Source organism: Cucumis sativus, chromosome 2, assembly GCF_000004075.3.
Source record: "Cucumis sativus cultivar 9930 chromosome 2, Cucumber_9930_V3, whole genome shotgun sequence".
Classification (NCBI taxonomy): Eukaryota; Viridiplantae; Streptophyta; class Magnoliopsida; order Cucurbitales; family Cucurbitaceae; genus Cucumis; species Cucumis sativus.
Window position 1 is genome coordinate 15607188 of NC_026656.2, and position 22381 is coordinate 15629568.

General features: G+C 34.8%; 3 protein-coding genes and 1 long non-coding RNA gene across 5 annotated transcripts; 2 read left to right on the forward strand and 2 right to left on the reverse strand.

The window, feature by feature from the left end:
* Nucleotides 1-875: 875 nt before the first annotated feature.
* LOC101211611 (putative esterase F42H10.6) lies at nucleotides 876-3358 on the reverse strand. Its single transcript, XM_004147290.3, has 3 exons — nucleotides 3075-3358; nucleotides 2813-2956; nucleotides 876-1638 (listed from the first exon to the last, which is right to left on the reverse strand). The coding sequence occupies exons 1-3, from the start codon at nucleotides 3237-3239 to the stop codon at nucleotides 1495-1497; spliced, it is 453 nt and encodes a 150-aa protein (XP_004147338.1). The 5' UTR covers nucleotides 3240-3358; the 3' UTR covers nucleotides 876-1494.
* On the forward strand, nucleotides 3156-9270 carry LOC116402046. The gene is made up of 2 exons (XR_004214398.1): nucleotides 3156-3273; nucleotides 8799-9270. It is a non-coding gene; the product is annotated as an uncharacterized LOC116402046 (long non-coding RNA).
* On the reverse strand, nucleotides 4210-7790 carry LOC101210625 (protein SUPPRESSOR OF GENE SILENCING 3). The gene is made up of 6 exons (XM_004147286.3): nucleotides 7634-7790; nucleotides 5967-7009; nucleotides 5521-5818; nucleotides 5134-5378; nucleotides 4786-4943; nucleotides 4210-4670 (listed from the first exon to the last, which is right to left on the reverse strand). The coding sequence occupies exons 2-6, from the start codon at nucleotides 6996-6998 to the stop codon at nucleotides 4451-4453; spliced, it is 1953 nt and encodes a 650-aa protein (XP_004147334.1). The 5' UTR covers nucleotides 6999-7009; nucleotides 7634-7790; the 3' UTR covers nucleotides 4210-4450.
* A 1317-nt stretch (nucleotides 9271-10587) lies between the features above and the next one.
* LOC101211113 (vesicle transport protein SFT2B) lies at nucleotides 10588-21014 on the forward strand. Of its 2 annotated transcripts, XM_011651139.2 has the most exons (7): nucleotides 10588-10708; nucleotides 10795-10975; nucleotides 12749-12802; nucleotides 13946-14019; nucleotides 15510-15627; nucleotides 15823-15881; nucleotides 20549-21014. In XM_011651139.2, exons 2-7 carry the CDS (start codon nucleotides 10820-10822, stop codon nucleotides 20625-20627), a joined length of 540 nt encoding a protein of 179 aa, XP_011649441.1. In that variant the 5' UTR covers nucleotides 10588-10708; nucleotides 10795-10819; the 3' UTR covers nucleotides 20628-21014. The 2 variants fall into 2 exon arrangements, with proteins under 2 accessions (XP_011649441.1, XP_004147336.1); XM_004147288.2 differs by having other exon boundaries at nucleotides 10618-10975.
* Nucleotides 21015-22381: the final 1367 nt, after the last annotated feature.

The following is a 22381-nucleotide window of genomic DNA, read 5'->3' on the forward strand; positions in this document are numbered from 1 at the left end:
TAGATCATATCATATTGTTGGCTACAAAAATTGTGAATGGCTCAACTTCAACTTCGTATATAGATCTCATATTTACATGTATAATGATAGAATTTTGGAGAAATGACATTTTAGAAGAAATTGGTTCAATCATGAAACATTTAGTTTTTATATTATATGGATATTATAGATTAGTGTGGGAAGGTTAACCATTTATACAACATATAATCTTTTCAAATTTTATAGCAGATGATAAAAATTTTAAAAATTCTTTTTTGCCTCGACTAAGGAATCAAAATATGAATTTAAACGTCTAATCGTAAATTACATTCTTAAAAATAAAATTTCTTTATCAAAACAAAATAAAATTATCACAAATATGTCAATTGAGCTCAAAGATATATAGCATAACATACCGTTCGTAATGTTTTTGATAAAAACAAATTAACATCTAATTTTAGGACGTAGTTTTCTTTTATCCAAACAAGTGTTTATAATAAATACGAACGAATTCATGAGAACATGCGATAGATTTTTTTCCTCAAACAACTACACAAAACATTCCTACTATCATTAACAAATGGTTCACCCCTAACCATAAATTCTTGTAAGCTAAATCCTAAACTCAATGTTAAACCAAATTAACAACCCAAACACACAAACCTTAAATTTGAACTAAGATAATTTACACTTCATATACATAGACTTTCCAAACTCAAACTAAAATAAAATAGTCTACGTTACCAACATGAATTATTTAAACCTAAGCTAAAATAATGTACACCCCAAACAGTTTCCTAAGTCTCTCAATTCAGTCAAATATTCTTCAAATCAACCATGTAAAAAAGGCCATATGTAGTTACAATAGTATACTAACATATAATAGTAGTTGAAAATGAACACAAGAAAGAATCGACATTGGAGGGAATGAATTCCAAAGTTAAAAGATGGGACGTAAAACATTCAAGCCAAGCACAAAATGCTTACTTCAAGCCATAAGAAGTTTACAAACTAACACGGCACTTGCTTCAATCCATAGAGAAATTTAAGAAGTTTACGAACTAGATTGGGCGAGAATTGTTGAACAAATTTTTTAAGTTTTCACATATAAACCCCTTCATGAACATCCCCTGGAAGAAATGCATCCGTAGTGTCATGTTGCAAATTCCTCCCAAATTGAGTATCAAGAGATAGAATGATAAGTATTATATATATCTTCACAACCTCTTCACTGAAGGCTTTCCCCTAATCAATTTCCTCTCGAGGATATCCTTTTGCTACCAAGCCAGCCCTATACTTAGCTACACTACCATTTGGAAAATCGAAAATGCACAAAATGTAATATCCCATTACATTTCTTAAGACAATGTGATATCTTCACCATTATATTTCTGCAACATGTTATCATTATTAGTACATTTCTTTCGGTTGAAGCCTGAAAATGAAATCTGGCACATCAGTACGTGAGGCAGAGGAAAATGGTTGGCAACACGACGTCCAAGTGAAAGTTCATGACTACAATTTGCTTGAGACGGGGGTGTAGTTGGTGAGGCGACCCTGAGCAATAATTTTACCATTGCTTTTCTTCCTAATTTCAACATTAACTACTGCAATGGTCTTTCCCAGACGCAAAACGTTGCTGTCAATCTCAATCTCCTCCTAAAACACCAGTCAGAAAGTAGTATCAAACACTTGAGAACGGGTTCAACAGGAGGGATACAAGGAAATGACTGGATCCATCTAAAGGCAACCAAAGAAAACATAACACACTTTACCACCAATGGTTGACGTGCGAACTAAATCAGTAAATTCTTTTTTGCACATAAAAAAGCCACCTTTTATTAAAACAAATGAAAGTATCAAGACCAAGTCAGACAAAAATACATGACCTATCAACACAAGGAAAACAGAAAGAAAAAAAGAAGTAGCAGTCAATACAATGTCCGTTTGATCGAGGAATGATGCCTTGACAAATTAAGCAATACTTGTGGTTAGCAATTCTCGTCTAAGTTCACTTGAACCTGCAGGTCAAATTCCTACAATGATCATCTATTTTCCTTTACAACTTCCAGAGAATCGTCAGTCTATCACAAATTAGCTGATTAGAAATCCAAGAAAATGATTCTTCAAAAATCAAGGGAATTCTTTACCTGTCAATTGTCATAATATAATTATTCCTAGACCTAGGAACTGCAGACAACTCTGCTAATAGCAATAGAGCGTGAGTGTGCTCACGATCTCTTTCACTTGAAAGAATTATTTATCTTTACGATCACTCTTGAGAATCAGTTGAATGATTAAACCCAATCATGTCTAAGAGCTGGAACTTCTTAACCCAATAATAATGTCAGTATTCATTTGCGATTAGTGTCTATGAAATGGGAATCAAACTAATATTTAACCGTAAAGTTAAGACTTACGTAAACTGAATCAACACATACCCTTGAGCTTCGTGTAAGTTCCCCGGACAGTGTAATCCAATCTTCAAACCCAAATAATTCAAAATTCTTCAATTATTAGCCCCAAGAATTACTTACTGCGAGATAACATATCATGAAAATCCACTTTAATTTTGTACCTTTTCTTTCCATCGAGTAAGGAGAGAGGGGAACTTTACATTATTAACATTACTGAAGGAAGAAAAAAGTGTTGTTGGTTAGATCAATAGACAGCGTTCGTAATTAGAAGTAAGGATTTAGATTGACAATCGATGGAGCAGTAATTTGAGCTTCCATGTCAGTTAGTAGATTAAAAAAGAGAGGACAAAATTAGTTGGAGAGTCGGTAAAGTGATGAAGATCAAAGAAACAGAAAAGGGGGAAAGTGGAACTGACGTCGAGATAAGCAGCATCGAAGAAGGAGACGTTGACTTCGAGGGATACTCCGGTGGAGGGAGGGCCCAGAGTCTTCACCGCTGCATGACCCAAAGTATCGACAAGGAACACGGAGGCTCCGTGGCGCAGGGAATTATTATCGTTCTTAATCAAGCAGAAAACAGAAGAAGTCAAAAGATAGAAAAGGGGGAGTAGAAATGGCATGAGGAAGTGGATGGAAGGTGGAAAAAAAAACAAGTAGAAGAAGGGAGAAAAAGCATACAATCAAACGAGCAGGGACTTTGAGAGAGCAAAGGATGCGACCAGGTTGGAGGAGATCAATGCGAAGAGTTGACATAACAAAGAACTGGAAAAATCTGAAAGGAAGGTCATCCATGGCGGAACCAAGCTTGGGATCATTATGTACGAGTCCCTTTGTGTTTCCCATATCTCAATGATTGGGTCTTATTTCTCAAATCAAAGTAAGTATATATCTGTTTTGGGACTTTTGAAGATATATTATTGCTCTCTGTCACACATTTCAAATCCTAGCAATTTTGGGATTTTTTGAACTGCTCGTTTCATCAAAATTAGTCTTTTACTTATGATGGCGCCATGTTAAAATGTTATATTACTTTGACCCTCTTCTCTTGCTTCTTGCTCTTTCTCAATCTGCTTTCCTATGCTCATAAATTGCTTGTTTTCGTTATTTCTCAAAAAATATAATTGCAGATTGAGTCCAAGAAGAAATAACAATGTCAAATCCATATATATAATTATAGATGATAAGTTTCTGTATATATCAATTTTGTCTTATAACTTTACAAATTTTGAAACGTCTACTAAATTAAGGAAAGATGTTTAGACATAATCATCATAATCATCATTAAGAAAAGATGTTTAGACACAAAGTAAATGAAGACTTCATTTTGGAGTGCAAATGTCAAAACATACCACCAAATTTGGAGATTAGACACATAGGCATAAGGCAAACAAATAAAACTTATTAATGATGTTCTCTAAGACTTGAGAAAACTGGAAACAAAACAATATGAGGAGGAAGAGATTTAACCTGAGTAAGAGTTTTATGTGAGTTTTCAAGATGAAAAAAGATATCTACTACTAGGGACTTCATTTTTCACATCTAAATCCACCGGAAGTTCCGATAACACAATTTCAACCTACAACTTTTTTACTTCAAACATAATTAAACTATTATTTATAAAGGTGTAACCTATAACCAATAGAAAATAAAATTATTGAAAATCACAAAAACGATATTGATGAACATATAGATAAACACAGTTATGTTTTGTCCAGTTTTTTTCTTTTTTTTAAAAAAGTGAAGTTACTCAGCAAAATAATTTTAGAATTAAAAGCCTATTTACCTACACTATGTTACCCTAAAACATTCTCAATTAACACCCATCTTTAAATGGGAAAACGCTATCATTATATTTACCAAAAGTAGGCAGTCATCCATCACGTATTCAGAAGGTCAACCAAAACCCCAAGGTTCAACAGTTTTTTGTTATCCTTCCTATACCACGCTGTGTTTGAGAATATAGCATAAGAAAAGTTAGGAGAGGAAAATAGGTTGTAACTCTCCTACGTAGGCACTGTTCTTAGTTGCAAGCTACGATCCCACCCGACCTCAAATCAACTGTGCTTCTGCATCTTTAGAACTCGGGTATACTTCTCCATCAACTGTGTTAGTTCCGCATTGAACTCTTCCTCCAGAACGACTTCTTCATCCCAATGTCTCCGTTTCATCGCTGCCATCTTATCTTCATGAGCTTTTATCAGCTCCTCCCTTTCTACTACAAACTCTGCCATTTCCTTCTCTTGGAACTGAATGAACTTCGCCAGGTCCTCCGCCCTGACCAAAAGATGAAAGTTTCAAGGAAAGCTACAAGAAATTTGCAATACAGATTTTCTCACACATAACATAGTTTTCCCAATGTCAGAATTAGGCAAACAACTATCTGAATTACCTGTTTCTATATCCATCTGTATTTGAACGGCTTCCATTGGTTTGTTTCATCTTCTCACGTTCCTCCTGTTGCAACCTTTCAAAGTTCTCTTCCTTTTCGTCCCTCTTATCATGCAATAGTTTGATTTGTTCTTTGAAAAATTGTTCTTGCATTTGCATCTTCATCGTGCCAAAAACATAGAAGGTTACTTGGAGCATTCAACAAAAAATGATTTTGACGTGCCATCATTAAAGCTAAACGCCACGTTTATCAATTACTGTGTAATATTATAAACCATGTTGAACATTTAGACCTTCAGCTAAAATTTATTTTGATCTCTAAGACTCCCACTTGAAAAGGCATACATACCTCTTCTATATTCTCTTCGTGTTGCATTAGTGTTCTCTGTCTAACAATTCTATTTTCTTCCTTCGTCTTCCGAAGCTTTTCACACACTTTTCCAAGAGATTCTTCATAGGCTTTAGCCTTATTCCTTTCTTTTACGACCCTGTTCTTTAACCAGCTAAGTTGTTGGTTGTCCGCACTCATTTGCCTTATCTGATCAACGACCATCTCTTGATATGATCTCAACTCAAATTTCATCTTAGACTTGCCTATGTAACATTTGTAAAGACCACAAAGAAAACAAAACTTCACATCTTAATCACAATTGCACATTCCATGACAAGGAAAAAACTAGTCAAGGACCTCAAATTTCCTATACAGACACCAACAAAGATGAGAGAGAGACGAAACCTTGCATATGCTGGTTAAAAATGTCCAGGTCTTCTTGTAGTGCCATAAAACCATAGAGCTGGCGCTTCCCACCTGGATAAAATAAATTCCTCCCCGCACGATTCCAAGCATCTCTATCAGTTCTTTGCTCAATGAAATGCTTGTGTAGGCGCTCAGCATCTAAATAACCCTTTGCTGAGGGCTCAAAAATTAAAACACTCATCCCACGATGCCCCTGGGGGCCATATGAGTGTCGTGCCTTCACAGGAAGATATAGACTGAAGTATTCAACAAGTTCCTGATTTCCCATGCCAATCCACTGCAATTACCACAACAGGAAAGTGGAAAACACATGACCATACAAATTAGTCAAATATCAAAATTGCAAATAAGAAAACTGCATTACAAAAATAAAAACATAATTCACTAGCCCGTCCTCTCTTCACACAGCTGATTTGAAAACACACCTTATCGTTTTCATCCTTCTCAAGCTTTGTATTCATAATAACAACCATAGGAGGCCAGACAATCTCATGATCTTTGTCCCCATCTTTCAGACCTTTCCATTTACCAAATAGTTCGCCAGCAGGAATGACAGATGCTCCCTTACGCCGCAACTCCTCGTCCAACAGTTCTGCCAGCTCTCTGTGTAGCTTCACCCTTTTAGATCCTTTTGTTCTGGCATGTGCCATCAAGGGTTGAAGGCCACGGAACCAGTCAATGGCACCAGGACCTCCTTGGCATGCTGGACAATGCCACTGTCTTGCAGGTTCACTAATCTCATCAACAGTCAAACTATCCAAAATCTCAAAGAACTTCTTAAACCATCTACTCTTTTTTCGAGTTTCAAAGCTCTTCTCACTTGCATCAGAATCAAAATCATCACTCAAGGCGTCATCATCACTATCCTCCAGATCCTCAGAATCATCATCGTTATCGTCAACATTATCATCTCTTTCATTTTCGTCATTCAGATTTGAGTTTGAGTTATGTTCATCTATATGTTGGCCATCTTCCAAAACCCTACTTTGACTGGAACCTGCCCTAGATTGCCAATTCCAACCATGCTCCAGGGGAGGGCGAATTACTGCTGGTGTACCTGTATAATTAACATCTGGAGCCCTGGATTGTGACCAAGCATTCCCTCGTCCAGCCGTTCTCCTTGCATCAGAGTATTGAGGTTGCCAATTCTTACCAGGCACCTTTCCTCGTCCACCACCATTGCGTAAACTAGTCTGAGCCGTCTCTGTTGATTTAGGACTTGAATTCTGAGCACCCCACTGTTTAGATGCATTGGCCCCAGCTTTGTTCCTTGACTTTTTGGCATAAACTTCCCAATCACCATCTGCCTGTCCAGGTTCCAGGCTAACATCTGCTACATCCTGCTTCAAATGGTCTGGCGTAGTGGTAGAAGTACCGGAAACATTGTTCCCCTTAGGTGACCTCTCATTGTTGCTGCTTGAGTTAAAAGTCTTCCCACGCCCTTTGTTTGAACTCATTTTTAGGTAACCTGTTCGTTATATAAATATAAATAACTCAATCATATAAAAATTTACAAAAGTAGAGGGAGCAAATTACATATTGAAACTACACGATCCTCGAGTGAAGCATCTCCTCCAGCCATAATAAGACGAGGCAGATATCAAATTAGACAGGGAAAATAAACAAAGAACAATAAACATCCCATATCCTGAACACATTCTGGTGTTACAAAACGCTAGATGGATAAGGGTTTTAGAGTTGACGAAATCGAGAAATAAATGTCAGAGCAAAATGCATCTTTGATTTCCAGTTTAAATGCCAGCGAAGAACAGGAAAAGGTAGTCCGTAATCGGAGCCTTAATACAATGGTATAGAAATGAAACCCGACAAACAAAGACATTCAAGCACAATGATCCAATAATCGAAAGCCATGCAGCTCGTAGAACGGGAGAGGATTCTCAGAACAACACAAAGAAGCATTCCCGAGATGAGAAAAATCTGATCAAAACATACTGAGCTCTAAAGAGATGCATGAAAACTATGAAATACCCTAGAAACCACAGACACCTTCATGCAAAGATAAGAAAGAGACAAAAAAAACTGAAGAGAAAAAGGGCCAGCCATTGCAGGAGAAAGGGAAGAGAGAGAATACAATAATTGTCTTGAAGACTGTCGCCGGGAATGGAACCCAGTGCCGGAAAAGGTAGAGTTGGAAGGCGAGCGCGAGTCCAGAAATGGCACACAAAGGCGGAGGGAAGTGAGTGACAGTGATCGCAATACAGAGCCGAGATAAAAAGAAGACAAGAAGGGCTTTAAACTCGTCCCAGTCGTACGGCTTCGGACTCCAAATAATTATCAAATGCAACTTAATCCATCATGCTTAATTTGTGCAACCTACATAGGTAGGCGGTTTCAAATTTGTGAGAAATACATTTTTCTCCCTAATAAATGTCAATTTTTTTTTTAGGTAATCTTCGTGTAGCCTTCTGTTGCAATTGGAAAACATAATAAACACTTACCCCTATCCATCGGTGGCTTCATCACTCCCTTCCGAATGACATAAAGTTGTTTCTGTTATACCGATTATCAATTGCTAGGTATATTATTATCACAGTGAACAAAAAAATCATACACAAATATAGATCTGAGCTCAACGAATTCACGTTGTCTCCTTAAGACAAATTTACTCACCCTAGTGCTTGAGAATTTAGAGTAATTGCCTCACATGATAGAACATATTAACTTTCTTCTAAGTGTAGCACCCCATATTAAGATCTACGAACGAAACCTTGTGAATCTACCGAACGTCAAGATTGTGGATATGGAGATAAATTTGTTTATTGAAGAAAAATGATTTTTTCTATGTACTTTTCTCTCAACCAAAATGACTTATTTATAAACTTTTTGTGGTCGTTCAAAAAGTCATGTCCTTTAGTTAATGACACTTTTCATGAAATGATGCATCCACTAATTATGCATCGGATGCATCCATTTATGAAGAATCATAACCATTTATTCCAACTTTTCATGAAATGATACATCCACTCATGATACATCCATTCATGAAGAATCATAACCATTTATTCCAACAGTTTCTATTGATCTCATATTGTTTTGTAAGATGACTATTAAACGTCTTGGATAAATAATGTTAGTTGCGTGTGTTAATAACATTTTCTTATTTGTATATGGTTGGTTAAATTGGTCGTTAAAGTCAATCCTCGTATATTATGAGACTGATAGTCAAAGTTGGTCGCTAGAGGTGATTATTAAAGTTGCCAGCTAAAAGTCATGCTCGTGTGGAGTTGTCCCTGTAGGTGCCATTGGTTGCTGGCAGTTACAGTTTGTGCGATGAAAAAATGTGGTTCTCAAAGTTTCAACGCAAATAATGGTTGTTCAAGATTGCTCGATATAGGTCACTGTCAAAACATATCACTGGAGTGAGGCGATAGTGATTGTTGATGGTGGTTATCTACAGAAGATGATGGTTGGAGTGAAATTGCTATAGAGGATTGTGAATGTTGGCCTGGAAGTGGAGTTTGTGGGAAAATTTGATGAATGGAGAAAATTGGAGAACGTCGAGTCCCATTATCAAATTCACATACTTCAATAGTGAACACTGTTGACTTTGTTATAATTCAATTATTTAAGATCGACGTTGTGATATCGGTGACTTAAGCACCAAGTTGAATATCAAATCCAACTCAATTCAATATCTATGTAAGTATGTATAATTATATAATAATCCAAACTTTTATGAATAATATAGGAAGCTACTACTTTTATAAACGTTTGGTCCAATTTACATTTCACCCCTTCATACATTTTTTTTAATATACAAATACTAGTTAGTAAAAGTTACACGTGGATATGGAATTTTCAAATCAGCTTTCTTCTAAAAATCAACATAGGTAAGAAAAGTTTGTCTATAAATTTGAAAATTATTACCATGGTAAATAAGAGTAAAATTTGACCATAAGTTTTGAATAACAAAACAAGTAATATATGCATACAAGTTTCATAGTAAATAAACTAGGGCACATTTGATAAGTTTTTGAATAAGACAATGTGTGATCTTATATACCGAATAATATTTTACAACATGTATTTACATTTTTAATTACTTATGTAAACATGACACAAGAGCAAATATTTGCATTTTCACTAAATTGGCAATATATACAACACGTACTTAAGATATCAAAGGAAAGATAATTGATTTTAAATAATAAACTACAAATAAAGAAAAGAAACAAAAATCTCTAACGTAAAGTAAACTTTAATTTGAAATGTCTTACACAATCATGTGAAAATCCATCCAGATTATATAAACTATAAAAACAAGATTGAAATTAGAAAGATATGTTAACACGGAATAAATTAAATATTTAAAAAACCATAGATGAAAAGAAAAGTGTAATTAATGATATTTCAAGAAATAAAATGTTTATTTATTTGGTTTTAATTTATAAAAAAATGTCTCCAAATGTTGTTGAGTCTAATTAGAAAATGAAACCGATAAAATATTTATTATGCATTAGGCGTTTAGGGTATTGAGTTGTTATTCAATTCCTAGTTGATTTAACAAACAAGTATTTTATATATATAGTAAAATAATAACCAATACTCTACAATATTACAGTCTTTAAGTCATAAGTTTTAAAAATATCTACAAATATATTAAGAATATCATAATAGACCACATAGGTCTATCAATAATGCATATAGTCTAATTCAGATAAACCATTATCACCGATACATCGTTTAGATTTGGTAAAATGATATAAAATCGTTTAGACTAGATACAATGATACAAAATTGTTTATATCAGGTACAACCATAATTATTATACTAAAAAATAAAACTAGCTAATTATTTTTTTACGACCGTGTAATCAATTGGATACAAAAATCTAAAATAGTTTTTTTTATCGATTAATCGTTCTATTTTTTAGTTGTGAACTTTTTCACTTCTCAAAATTGTTTTATGATATATTATACGGTCTACATATTTTCGGGTGTTGCTCTATTCTATAAACCTCCTATTTTAAAAATAATTTATTTAATTTTTCTATACTAAATAGCTGATTTATATTTTTATTACAATAATTTGTGATGATAATCAAAATACTAACGAGAGACGGACACACAGTAACGGAGGCGCACCTCAAAATCAGCGTACGGCTGCGGTGGACCCTGACGGCGACGGGTGGAACGGGTTGCTGGTGGCAAGTTTTTGCTTCAATCAGCTCAACTATCCATTTTGTATCTTCCTTTGCCTTAGATCTCTCTCAATTTCCCCTCTTCTTCCCAGATTTTGAAGCGACGGCGGCCGAGTCATGGAGAAGATGAATCAGGCGTTTGAGAAAATGAAAATGTTAGTAGGAGTTGAGGTGGACGACGAACGTGAAGCTTCTACTGCTACCATCGACGACGGTAGCTCTTCATGGTTTATGGACGATTTCAATCGCAATTGCACGCTGTCTACGAAACAGGTTATTTTTCTTTCCCCCCCCCCTGCGAATTTTGATTCTCTCGTTGCTAAATATACTGCAGGAAAGTAACATTTTGTTCTCTGTATTTGTCATTCTTTCTATTTTATGTATACCCGGTATTGCAGCTTCGAATTATATTTGGCGTTTCTGATTTTGATTTCTGAAAGATGGGCTAACACAACGAATTAGGATTATACTTTGAGAAGGAAAATGTTTTGAAGGATCGTCATCATTATTATTTATTTATTTTTGAAGAGGAAACTGACACTTTTTATTGAAGGGGTGAAGAGAGGCTAAGGTTCAAAATACAAGATACCAAAATGAAATACAATGATAACAAAGTAGAACATAAATTAACGAAGTTCAACAAGCAAATACAAAAGGCAACATAAACATTAAGTTGGAAAAATTATTGCATTCCAATTTAAGTACAGATCTTGAATGGAAATATCCGCAAAAGACTTAGAAAGAGTGCAACGGGAGGAAGACTAATCTGAACAATGACAAAACGGTCCATCCAAGCAAGAGATTCATCTATCATGAAAGACCCTCTAATTCTTTCAAACCAAATTTCAACAAACAAAGCTTTAACCACAATAGATCAAATCATCTAAGGGACTTCAAAGTTGGACCAACCAAAATCCAAACCACATTTGCTGTAAACACTCACTAAATACCCAACCGAATTTGAAGGAGAATAAATGCCATCAGCATCCAAAGAAAAGGTGCTGCAAGTTTTCACGGTCTGCCATTCGCCCATACACAGGGGACATATAGAGGTAGACAAGCTTTGAGAAGGGAGTTTCCTTTAAATAATTGAAGAGCAATTCAATGGACCAAAAATCATTATCCATATGAGAATATTAACACGTCTGTGGTTCTTTGACATCCATAATGCTTTATAAATCGACTTATCCAAAGGATATGAAGTAGTCTAGTGCTCAGAAAGAGACTTTTAAGCCTTATTTTTCTGTAATATGTTGGTTATCTTCGGCATTGTGCAACGATTCTTACATTTGTTTCTTGTACTTTTAGCATTAGCCTTTTTTTCTTCAATTTTTTATGATTTCATTGAAGAGGTATTGCAGTAGACAACAACTTTTCTTCTTCTACATTCACTCCGCACAAAGCAAAATTTGCCCACTCTACCTTCTGATCCGAGCACCATTCAAATATCTCAATAGTTTTTTTCAAGTTATCCAACATACCATCATCATACTTTCAAAAAATGAGAGTATTGTCAGCAAATTGAAGATTGATTCATGAATTTTCTCTTTGCCCACTACGAAGCCTTCAAATATCCCTTTCTCATGTATGTAGCAGTAAGCATGCTCAACACCTCACTTTTGGTCTTCTATTAATAAAAATTGAATATCTTGGGTTCCTAACACCATCTAGTAAACAGACCTGAATTTTTCTTGTACTTTTCTGTTTGGTTTAGTTTGTGGCGTCACGAGTTAAGTATTTTTCTTTTGTCACACAGTTCTTTGTGGATTTAATAAAGTTGGACTTCTATACACAATTGTCCTTTGGAAAATTCCACATTTGATCAGAAGACCTTTTTTTGTATTAGCTGTTTGTGCGGGGGCTGATGGCTGGATGAAAGGAAAAAAACTTTGGACCAATTGATCCACAATCTGATTTTCTCAGCATATGCCAATTTGTCCCCTTTTCAATTTATCTTTCTGTATTCAAAGTTGAGTTTCTAATATTGTTCACCTATTGGAAACTGTATCCTACTAATCCATCCCTCTCCCTTTCTCAATTTTACAGCGATTTTATGGTTTTGCCATATGCTTTGTTGCTGGTGTAACGTGTACATTGATGGTAAGTATCCTTGAAATGAATGTTGATATCACCTTTCTGTCTATCAAGTCTTTATTAATTTCAAAATTTTCATTTACAAATACTAACCCACAAGTGTAATGTTGACTCATAATAGAAGGTGGTCTTTTCAATTGTAATGCAACTATTAGTGTAAGTCGGAGATGGTATCATCTACCTTTGTTAATATGTTGCTATTTGCTAATTTGTTTTAACATTTCAAAGTGCATGGAGGTTGTCTTTGTCTAAGTTGCATGTAGCACATAATCACAAATAGAGGTTGTGTATTTATAGGACAGCTGACTGATGCATGTCTCCTACCTTCATAAAGGTTTTGAAGATTGGTTATATGAAGAAGTGTGAGCCCAGGAGCTACTAAAGGTTCCTCAGTTGGCTTAATTCAAAAGGGAAGAAATATTAAAAATGATTTTTGATACGGAACTTCATATAGTGGTTAAGAAAAACATTTATGGGTTTCATCCACACTTGGAGTACTCTTCAAAGTCATGACTGCTTCTTTCATACATAGCAACCCATTTTTGTCTCCCCTAAAAGGTCTATGAGAGACATAAGTAAATGATGGTGAACTTTAAGAAAAATGCTCTCTCCTCTTTCCTCTCTCTTCTACACCCCCACTGTTGACAACATTTTTCTATGTATGACCCCCTTACTGTTAATAAGAATTTTCAATTTTTTTGTATAAAATTATTAATATTTAAATGGAAACAACACTTTTCATTGATGAAATAAAAAGTGCACACTGCTCAAATTACAATGAGACAAAAAAGGCCTAAAAACGGATTTTCAAACTCAGTCCACAGTTATAAATTCCTTGTATCTATATGCTCATACAATAGAACTCAATCCCTTTTAGGAGTTTGTTTTCCTTGAACATTTGACGTATCTTTCACTATAAAGTTGTTTCTTGTTTATTTGTGTTTTTTTTAAGTACTCACACAGATGTAGATGCTAGGAGTTCTATTCTTCGTTTAGTTTTCAGGTTCAAGGAAAAGTTTCTTTAAGCTGATATATTCAAAACTTTCTTCTTTGAGTTCTAAAGTTTGATATCCTCAACACTTGCTCAGGACAGAATTGATTGTCTTCTTGTAAGCACTGATTTGCATCTTATTTGTCTGTATGCAACAGTCAATGCTTGTTTTCTTCAATCCAATCAAATTTGGAATAGCTTTCACATTGGGCAACATGCTATCACTTGGAAGGTTTGTGTTTATATGTTTTTCTACATTCTGATTAATGCTTATTGATAGGCTTTTTTTATAAGCTTTACTTAGCATATTGCAGGTATCCTATCTTTGGTTTCAGTGACTAGTTTTTGCTCTTGGTCGGAAGTTGTTTCTAATCTTAAAAATTGTTGTCCAAAATTGCAGTCAGCTAAATATGAGCTAGATCCTATTCGTCTGATTGATATGCTTAACTTTTTAAGAAATAGAAACAATTCATTGATAGAATGAAATAATGGGCAGAGCCCAACACAACCGAAGGTGCTTACATGAAAGAATGCTGATGAGTGACTAGATAAGAAAGACTTAAAAGCTTAAAAGGGTTCTTATATTTGCACCAGAACAAAGCAGTAGAGATAACCACATCCATGAAAAGTTCAAAACTGGAGTAATCATCTCGAAAGAGGCATTTATTGCGTTCCCCCCTAAGAATCCAATCTAAAGCCCGAGTGACGGCCAGCCACAAAGTTTTCTTATGTTCATGGATAACCAACCAGTAGAGAAGACAGGTTGATATGCTTAGTTGGTCTGGTCAGTTTTCACAGTGCCAGTTGTTCGGTAATTGGTTGGTTGGGTGGTAAGTTGTTAGGCTTTGACTGCTGGTTCATGTAATTGGTGAGTATGGTACTCCCAAGAATTCAGGAAAGTCCTAGTGGCTGATGCAGTGATGGTCATAAGAAGACTTCAACCTAGCCACGTACCAAACTTTCTCACCCTATCTCTCAACCTCTCCAAAAATTCTATAATTTGAATCTAAATCTCCCACAAAGTTGCAAATGAGCTAGCCTGACAAGAAACTTTGCGCTTCCCCAAGCTAATTCTAAAACGAACCCTCAGTGATGGATCTGAGTTACGTAGGTCCAGCATAGCTAGCTAACTCTTCTTTACTCGGTCTAGGGCTTAAGAGTTAGGTGTTTTATATGTTCAAGATTGCAAGCTAGCTCAAAAAAGTGGGTGAAGGCCGTTGGAATTCTACCTGTGTGTCATCCAACTCTTTTGGTCCAAACTCAGTTCAACGACATTTCCACGAAGGTAAGGTAGTTAGTGTCTTCACAGGGGTGGTTCAATAAGGTGAGGAACAACTTCAGGATCAAAATAAAGGAAAAAGATTACTTTCTTGGTCTCTGAGTGGTCAATTATAGGTCCATTTGGTCCCAAAGTTTTTTTAGTAAACAATAATAACGAGAATCACATCTTTCGTTGAGAAAGAATGAAAGAATACACGAACATGCAAAAAAAATAAAAAATCAAGCCCACAAAAGGAATGTTCCACTACATCATGTATGCTTAATTCAGTACACCCATTTACACCCAATTCTTGTTTTTTGACTTGGTAAGGGAGTTAAAACCCAAGTTCCTTGTTTTATCAAAGCATTGTGTTCCCTTTGCATCTTGCCAAACTCCAACCTTGGATGCTTTGACAAAGTGGTTTTTTCCTCTCTCTCTAAGTTTGATATTTTTTGTGGCAGCACAGCATTTCTCATAGGCCCCAAAAGGCAAGTGACTATGATGCTTGATCCTGTTCGGATTTATGCGACGGCCATATACCTTGCTAGCATGATTTTTGCTCTTTTTGGTGCTCTCTATGTAAGTATTGTTGTGGTTCCCTTGAAATATTGTAGTAATAACCCATGGCCCATAGAGAATCCTTTTCTTTAATGAGGCAAGTCATTGTTTTGCATTTTTCTGTTTTTCTGTTTTCAACTTTTTAATTTAAAATTTATGAGAACAAGGCAAGTCATTGTTAATGTCTCATTCTCCTTTGATATAATTACAATGCAGGTCCACAACAAGCTGTTGACACTTCTTTCGCTCATTTTGGAATTTGGTGCCCTAATTTGGTTAGTTTTTGTAACTTACTTCTTGATCTCTCATTTTAACACTTCAATTTCTCTGAAAAAATTGGAGCAAATGTTTTTTTCTGAAACGGAGACAACCCTAGGTAATTACCCCGGCCTCCAACAAGGGAAAATGGTCTGATATTGTGTGAGCCTTTCTAACGACTCTAGTGTTGTAAAAAAATTCATCCCACTCTTTGTGATGTATACCAAATGAGAATTTTATTAATGGTTTAAAATTTGTGAATACAAGAAGACAAGTACTCTATTTATTGTGAAAGCAAAACTAATCCAAATCCTAATTAATAAAATAAACTAATCATAATCCTAATAAACCAAATAAATTAATCCTATTCCTAATAAATTAAGGATTTGACCATAATACCCTATTCCTACTGCATCATTCTATCCCTAAAAAAAGGACTTGCACTCGAGTTTTAAAATGAAAATGAAGGTAAAAGTAAAACGGTAAGCCACTTGAACAGAAACAACTTTGCAAATTGAATAAATCGAGTCAAGATTTTTTTTGAAATGAATTTATTTCTAGCAGAATCACCATGAATTAATCCAAGAATTATGTTATTCAAAAGATCCATCGCCATCATAACCAAGTCTCGCATTGCTTCATGATCTTCTCCTTCTTTCTTCGTCGGGCCTGTCAGTTCAACCATTTCAGACTTGTCGGTGATTTTGCCAAAATACCTGCATTTTTCAATTCCAAACATGGCATCTCTCATGTTGCTTTGCAATCAACTTGAATTAGGTTTTCAAGTTTATTCAAATAAGTTTGCCTGTGAGTATTCTCTTCTTCTACCTCTCCAATGACTTCGATTTTGACATTTTATGTTGTGGAGAGATTTGTGGGTCGGGTCACTTTTCCATTTTTGACATCAATTTTCTTTCCGATTTAAGTCTCACAATCTTCAATTTGAAAGTATTTTTTGTCGATTTCGTTCGCGTATGTTACTTGTTCTTTAATCAGCTTATCACATTCTTAACTTGAATCCCATTCTTCTTGTCTTCACCTATGATTTTCGCTTCAGCACCAAAAATTTTGATCGTGTTGTCTTCTTTTTTTTTTTTTAATTTTGTGTGGGATCTCTGATTTTGTCCATTGTTTGCTTCCTCGCAGTGAATTTCTTGAATTACATATTTTTTAAGTTCTTGCAAATGTTCTGAAAACTACCCCACGTTTTGAGCTATCATTCCAACAAACGTTGGATTTTCTTGACTTCCTTCTTCATTTCTTCTATAACATCATGAGTGATGTGCAAATTGGGTGTTCTTGAATAAGCTTCTTTATCATAATTTTTGTAGGACTGATTCTTGAATTTTCTTGCATATTTCTTAGTCTTTCTTGCATATTTCTCGGTCTTTCTGGGTTCTTCTTGATAACAAAAATAATAGTTAGGTCCAAGTTGAAGTAGTTCTTCAATAAAATTCCATTCTAGCAAAATGTTGATAAATCTTTGTTTCTTTTTCTTTTTTCTTTTTGAAATTTTAAGGGTTCCCCCTTTTTAGATATGTGTTGTTCGACAAGAGCACAACTTTACAAAGCTTCCTCTTGTGATCGTCGTCACAAAGAGTTTCTCGGTCTTTCGCCAATGGCAGTCAATGTTGGCCCAGAGCAACTAGATACCAAAGTTGATGTATACCAAATGAAAATTTTATTAATGTTTAAAAATTGTGAATACAAGAAGAGAAGTACCCTATAGTGAAAGCAAACTAATCCTAATCCTAATTAATAAAAGAAACTAATCCTAATCCTAATAAACCATAGAAACTAATCCTAATTAAGGACTTGTCCATAGTACCCTATTTCTACTGCATCATTGCTACTACATCACTTTATTTATGAAGAAGCAATCTAGCAGTGATCTAGAGGTTGTGCTCCCTTATCTAGACCAAGTGTATCTGCCATTTGGAAGAGGAATTTCCGAAATATTGATTGAATTAATGAAACAGTTGAACTATCTCTTGCCTCGTGTATTTCTTCCAAAAGGAAAACGTTCATGTGCCCACCGCCTGATATTAAAATCATCACTAATACACCATGCCTTTGTGCTGTAGTTTGAAAGAGAAAGCAATTCTGGCCACACAATTCTTCTTTCTTTGTGATCATTTGGACCATACACATTAGTAATCCAACAAGATTTCTTGCAAACTGTGATGCAATTGATTGAGAGGGAGTATCCACCTTTTAGAGTTTCAATAACTTTTAACTTGCTCATATCCACCTTTATTGGTGGCTTTATTATGTATTTCTACATTTGTGTTATTACTTTTCAGCTTTGCATCTGTGTATCATTAGGTAGTTTATGTTGTTATTTTCGGTCTTTGCATGACCATAGTATCGTTCTTTTTATTTTGGATATGATGAGGGTGCTAAGGGGTGTCAACCTAGTTGAGATGTCTGAGTGCACCTACTTATCCTCTCTTTTTCTCTCTCCCATTTCTAGGCTTCTCTATTATTCTCACTGTATAACTCTCTTGTACTTTGAGATTATTATTATTAATAAAGAAACTTGTCTTTGTTTAAAAAAAAAAACTTGCTCATATACCACAAAGTCAAGATCCCTCTGGAACGTCCAAAGGATTAAAAAAACTCCCACCCGATGTCCTTGGAGCTCCAAATAGATTTAATAAAAACGATATCGAACTCCTCCATCTTGGATTCCCGAATTTACTATATCCGGACAAATCTTCTTGAGAAATCTTTTGATAACTGACTGTTTAGATAAGTCCTTGAGACCTTTATATTTCACGACACAATCTTCATGAGAAAAGACAACTTCTGAACACCGCAATGCAGAGTGGAAAGGATCAAGCCAAAATTATACCACAATCCTTGACTATGGAATCCAAATGGTCTGGTATTTCTGAGGGCTTTAGAGGAGAGAAACAATGAGCACCCTGGAAATTACAGATTGCATCCGATCTCACTCAAACAAATCTGTAGGTCCATGTCATTAATATCTTCATGCCTCAAAGTTTCATGATCAATTGGCAATCCTTCAGAATCTTCACTACTAGCACTGAATTGGGATTCAGTATCCAAATCCTTCTTTTTATTAAACGGTTTGTTCGACTGGAGCAGGGAGACCCTCTCAAAAAAATTATCTCAGAATTAGAAACAGCGAAATTTGTATGCTTAAAGAGTTGAATTGACTGAGAGGGAGGCACTGACCTGTTGATAAAAGCTGGAAGTTGGGCATGAGTGCAACAAGCTTCCAAAAGGTCTGGATTGCTTTCAGATGTGGAGGAGTTAATTTTATTCAAAGCCCTAGTTTGAAATTTTGAGGAGATGTTATAAGCAAGCCCGAGGTTTTGAATCTTCATATGACTTTCCTTCAATAGGTTAGAGTACACCAAAGCTGTCCAAGCATTACGAAAGGAAGTACATCCTTCTATGTAGAATTTCTTGAATCGTTGGGAGTTTCTTTTAATTGATGGGCAGAGTAACTTGTTGGCTGGGGTGCTTCTCTTCTTAATGCTATCCGAACAGTATTAGGGGCTGGAGAAGTAGGTGAAGGTAGAGTATGAGGAAATCTGGGTGGTAACAAGGCTGGTGTTAAAACCTCTGACTCTTCTTGTTCCCTATTTGCGTACCAAAAGGCAGGAGCTACTGCTTTTGGAGATTTAGTGGGGCCAATCGGCCAATGGCAGTCATTTGAATAGTCTGGAGGTCATCCGATTGGTTAATGGATGCCATACCGTTAGGGAAGAGCCGTTCTTTGAAGAACTAATGTTTTGGCAGCCTTGATTCTCTCTCTTCGAGCTTTTCATTAATTACCAACCGTTGTCGACAAAGACTTGTTTTTCTTCACGTGGCTCGACACTTGAAAATGATTTATTGTTTAATTTTACAATAGACCTAGTCAATATGGCTTCTTCTCCTTCCGCTGCTCTTTTCTGTCTCTTCTTTTAAACCTCCTTTGGCCTCTGCTTCCTTTTGCTTTTTATTTTATTTTTTGATCTTCTTCTTCTGTTCTTTTCAAAAATCAAAACTCCAAGAAGGCAACAGAGGAAATTAGCAAAAAGCTTAGAGATACCATTCTTGGAAAATAAAATAACAGACAAGAAAAAAGAAAAATAAATAAAGGGTTGCGCCTTTACCAAGAACATAGGCATAATTTCTTTTATATTGCCAAGAAGGCAACTGACATAACTATGACGAAGATGCTGAGGGTATGTCTAGTTGAGATATTTGTTGCATCTCCTGATCTCTAGATTTCAAGTTTCTTTTGATTATTATATATCATTGTATTTTGAGTATTGAACTCTTTTCATTTTGTCAATGACAAATTCTTGTTTCCATTTGAAAGCGAAAATTCAAACGAAATGTCTCGAGTTAATTTCTTGTGAACAATCCAATTTGTTGGTTCAAAGAAACAATAAAATGTGGTGGCTTGCCATTGCAATAGTTATGAATTTTCAGTTGATATTCTTGTCAAAAATCAGAACTAAAATGCTGTTGCTACATTTACAAGCCTGCAATTCAAGGTCTGTTCTGTATGTCACGGAGCTCTCCCACTTTCAAATATGATAGATAGAAGAGAAGATTTTTTTTTCATAGCCTTGTATGCCTGATTTTATATCAGAGATAAAAGGATTGCTAGAACAAGAATTGTGCTTTACTGATCCACGTTTTCCTCTCTTTTCTTTGATAGGTATAGCTTGAGCTATATACCTTTTGCAAGGTCGATGGTTTCAAAGGTTATGGTATCTTGTTTGGATACGGAGTTTTAGGGGATGACATTGCGACATGCACGACAAAGAGGCATTATTGGACTACGTTGTATTATGTGTTTTTTTAGGCCTTGTTTATGTCTCCATAGGCATCGTTTATACTCTCTCGCTCAGACTGACATCTTCATAATGTGAGTGAATCCAATGTGGGCTTTAAACAGTATTCTTGTTTGTATCGTTCTTGAAGGGATTGGGTTGAAGTTGGCTGCCTAACATGTGAAATGAGTTCATAAAATAACACTTAATATTGGTGACGTGATCTCTCTTGAATTATTGCAACTTTTATTTTTCTTAGAGTTCGTTTGTACCAAAAAAACAAATTAGAAAAGAAGGATTATTAGTCCATGTTTAGCCGTTTTTCTAATGTACAAATGGTATTGAACTTTTGTTGGCTACACTTTTAAATTTTTACGAGTATAACATTTTCATTTCTGGTTATGAAATAGAAATTAACAACAAAATGTCGAGACTATAATATAAATAATACACCTTAAACTTATTTTAACGATGCTAAATGTTTATTTTCTAATTTAAATAATTTCGTCGTATTCTTTGTTTTATTATTGTTTATTGATATTTTTTTGGAAAAAAGTTTTATATAGCAAGATTGTGGTAGGTATTTACAAATATAATGAAATTTAATATAGCCATACAAGTATATAGGTGTTCAAGTTAAAAGTTGAACAAGGCAAGGAAAGTATAAAAGTTTAGAATGTGGGTGGACTTACTTCACCTTGAAGTCATCATGTTGACGTAGAGCCCTTTTCATAGGGTTTCAGAGTTGTATTAAGATTATCTTCTGACTTATTAGGTTGGGCTTCTGTTTGGTATTTGTTAGATGACATCTCTTATTTTAACCATATTTCAAACTTAAGACGGTAGGGCAGCCCATGCACAGGGCATGCATGTCACATTAGGTGTTTCGTGAGGCTCAGTATGCTGGCTTGGGCTTGGTCCTTAAGTTACACACTTTCAACCCATATTTCTTTACTTAGCTCTATCAGTTATGCTTCTTGGTATAAAATCACTCCTAACGAAAAGGAAAAAAAAGATACAAATGAAAATAGTTTTCTAAAAGAGGTATTTTTCAATATAGTTTGGTTTCAACTTTTGACCGTTCACAAGAATATTTATTTTTAAAACTGGACTTATTTTGGGAAAATAGCGACAGAAAAAGCATAAAACAACAAAATAAAATTTAAGGGACCGTTTGGGGGAAGGGTTGAGTTATGGAAGGGTTAGGGTTATGATAAAACTAGTGTTATGAAATTTATTTGTTATACATTTTTTAAAAATTCATATTCTAAATTCAACCAAAATTTTGTATATTTAATTTACTAAATTATTATATTTTCTAAAAATAATTTTCAATAATTTATTTAAATGTGACATCTATTTCCAACATTTTTTACGTTGTTATCATGTGCAAATAATTTATTGATTTTTTAAAGAAATTTGTTGTCGTCATGTGCAAATAATTTATTGATTTTTTAAAGAAATTTGTATTCTAAATATAATATACATATTTTTTTGACGTAATTGTTACGTGCAAATAAATTATCAATTTTTTTTAAAAAAATTATATTCTAACTCCAATACACAAATTTTGTATATTTAATTTATCTAATCGTTCTAGTTTTCGTAACACAATTTTCCTTAATTATTTAAATACAATATGAACTTTTTTTTAAGTAATAGTTTCGGTTGAATAAATTACTATTTTTCTTCTAAGATAAAACATTCTCAGTTTTCTT

Bases quoted from the DNA above. Each gene is read 5' to 3' on its own strand.
- LOC101211611 (XM_004147290.3), bottom strand. From the start codon at position 3,239: ATGGGAAACACAAAGGGACTCGTACATAATGATCCCAAGCTTGGTTCC. The intron at 2,957-3,074 runs GTATGCTTTTTC...TGCTTGATTAAG, and splicing joins AAGTCCCTGCTCGTTTGATT to AACGATAATAATTCCCTGCG. The intron at 1,639-2,812 runs GTCAGTTCCACT...CTGGTGTTTTAG, and splicing joins TCGATGCTGCTTATCTCGAC to GAGGAGATTGAGATTGACAG.
- LOC101210625 (XM_004147286.3), bottom strand. From the start codon at position 6,998: ATGAGTTCAAACAAAGGGCGTGGGAAGACTTTTAACTCAAGCAGCAAC. The intron at 5,379-5,520 runs GTTTCGTCTCTC...AATGTTACATAG, and splicing joins TTTTAACCAGCATATGCAAG to GCAAGTCTAAGATGAAATTT. The intron at 4,944-5,133 runs GTATGTATGCCT...GGCACGATGAAG, and splicing joins ACGAAGAGAATATAGAAGAG to ATGCAAATGCAAGAACAATT.
- LOC101211113 (XM_011651139.2), top strand. From the start codon at position 10,820: ATGGAGAAGATGAATCAGGCGTTTGAGAAAATGAAAATGTTAGTAGGA. The intron at 10,976-12,748 runs GTTATTTTTCTT...TCAATTTTACAG, and splicing joins GCACGCTGTCTACGAAACAG to CGATTTTATGGTTTTGCCAT. The intron at 12,803-13,945 runs GTAAGTATCCTT...TGTATGCAACAG, and splicing joins GTGTAACGTGTACATTGATG to TCAATGCTTGTTTTCTTCAA.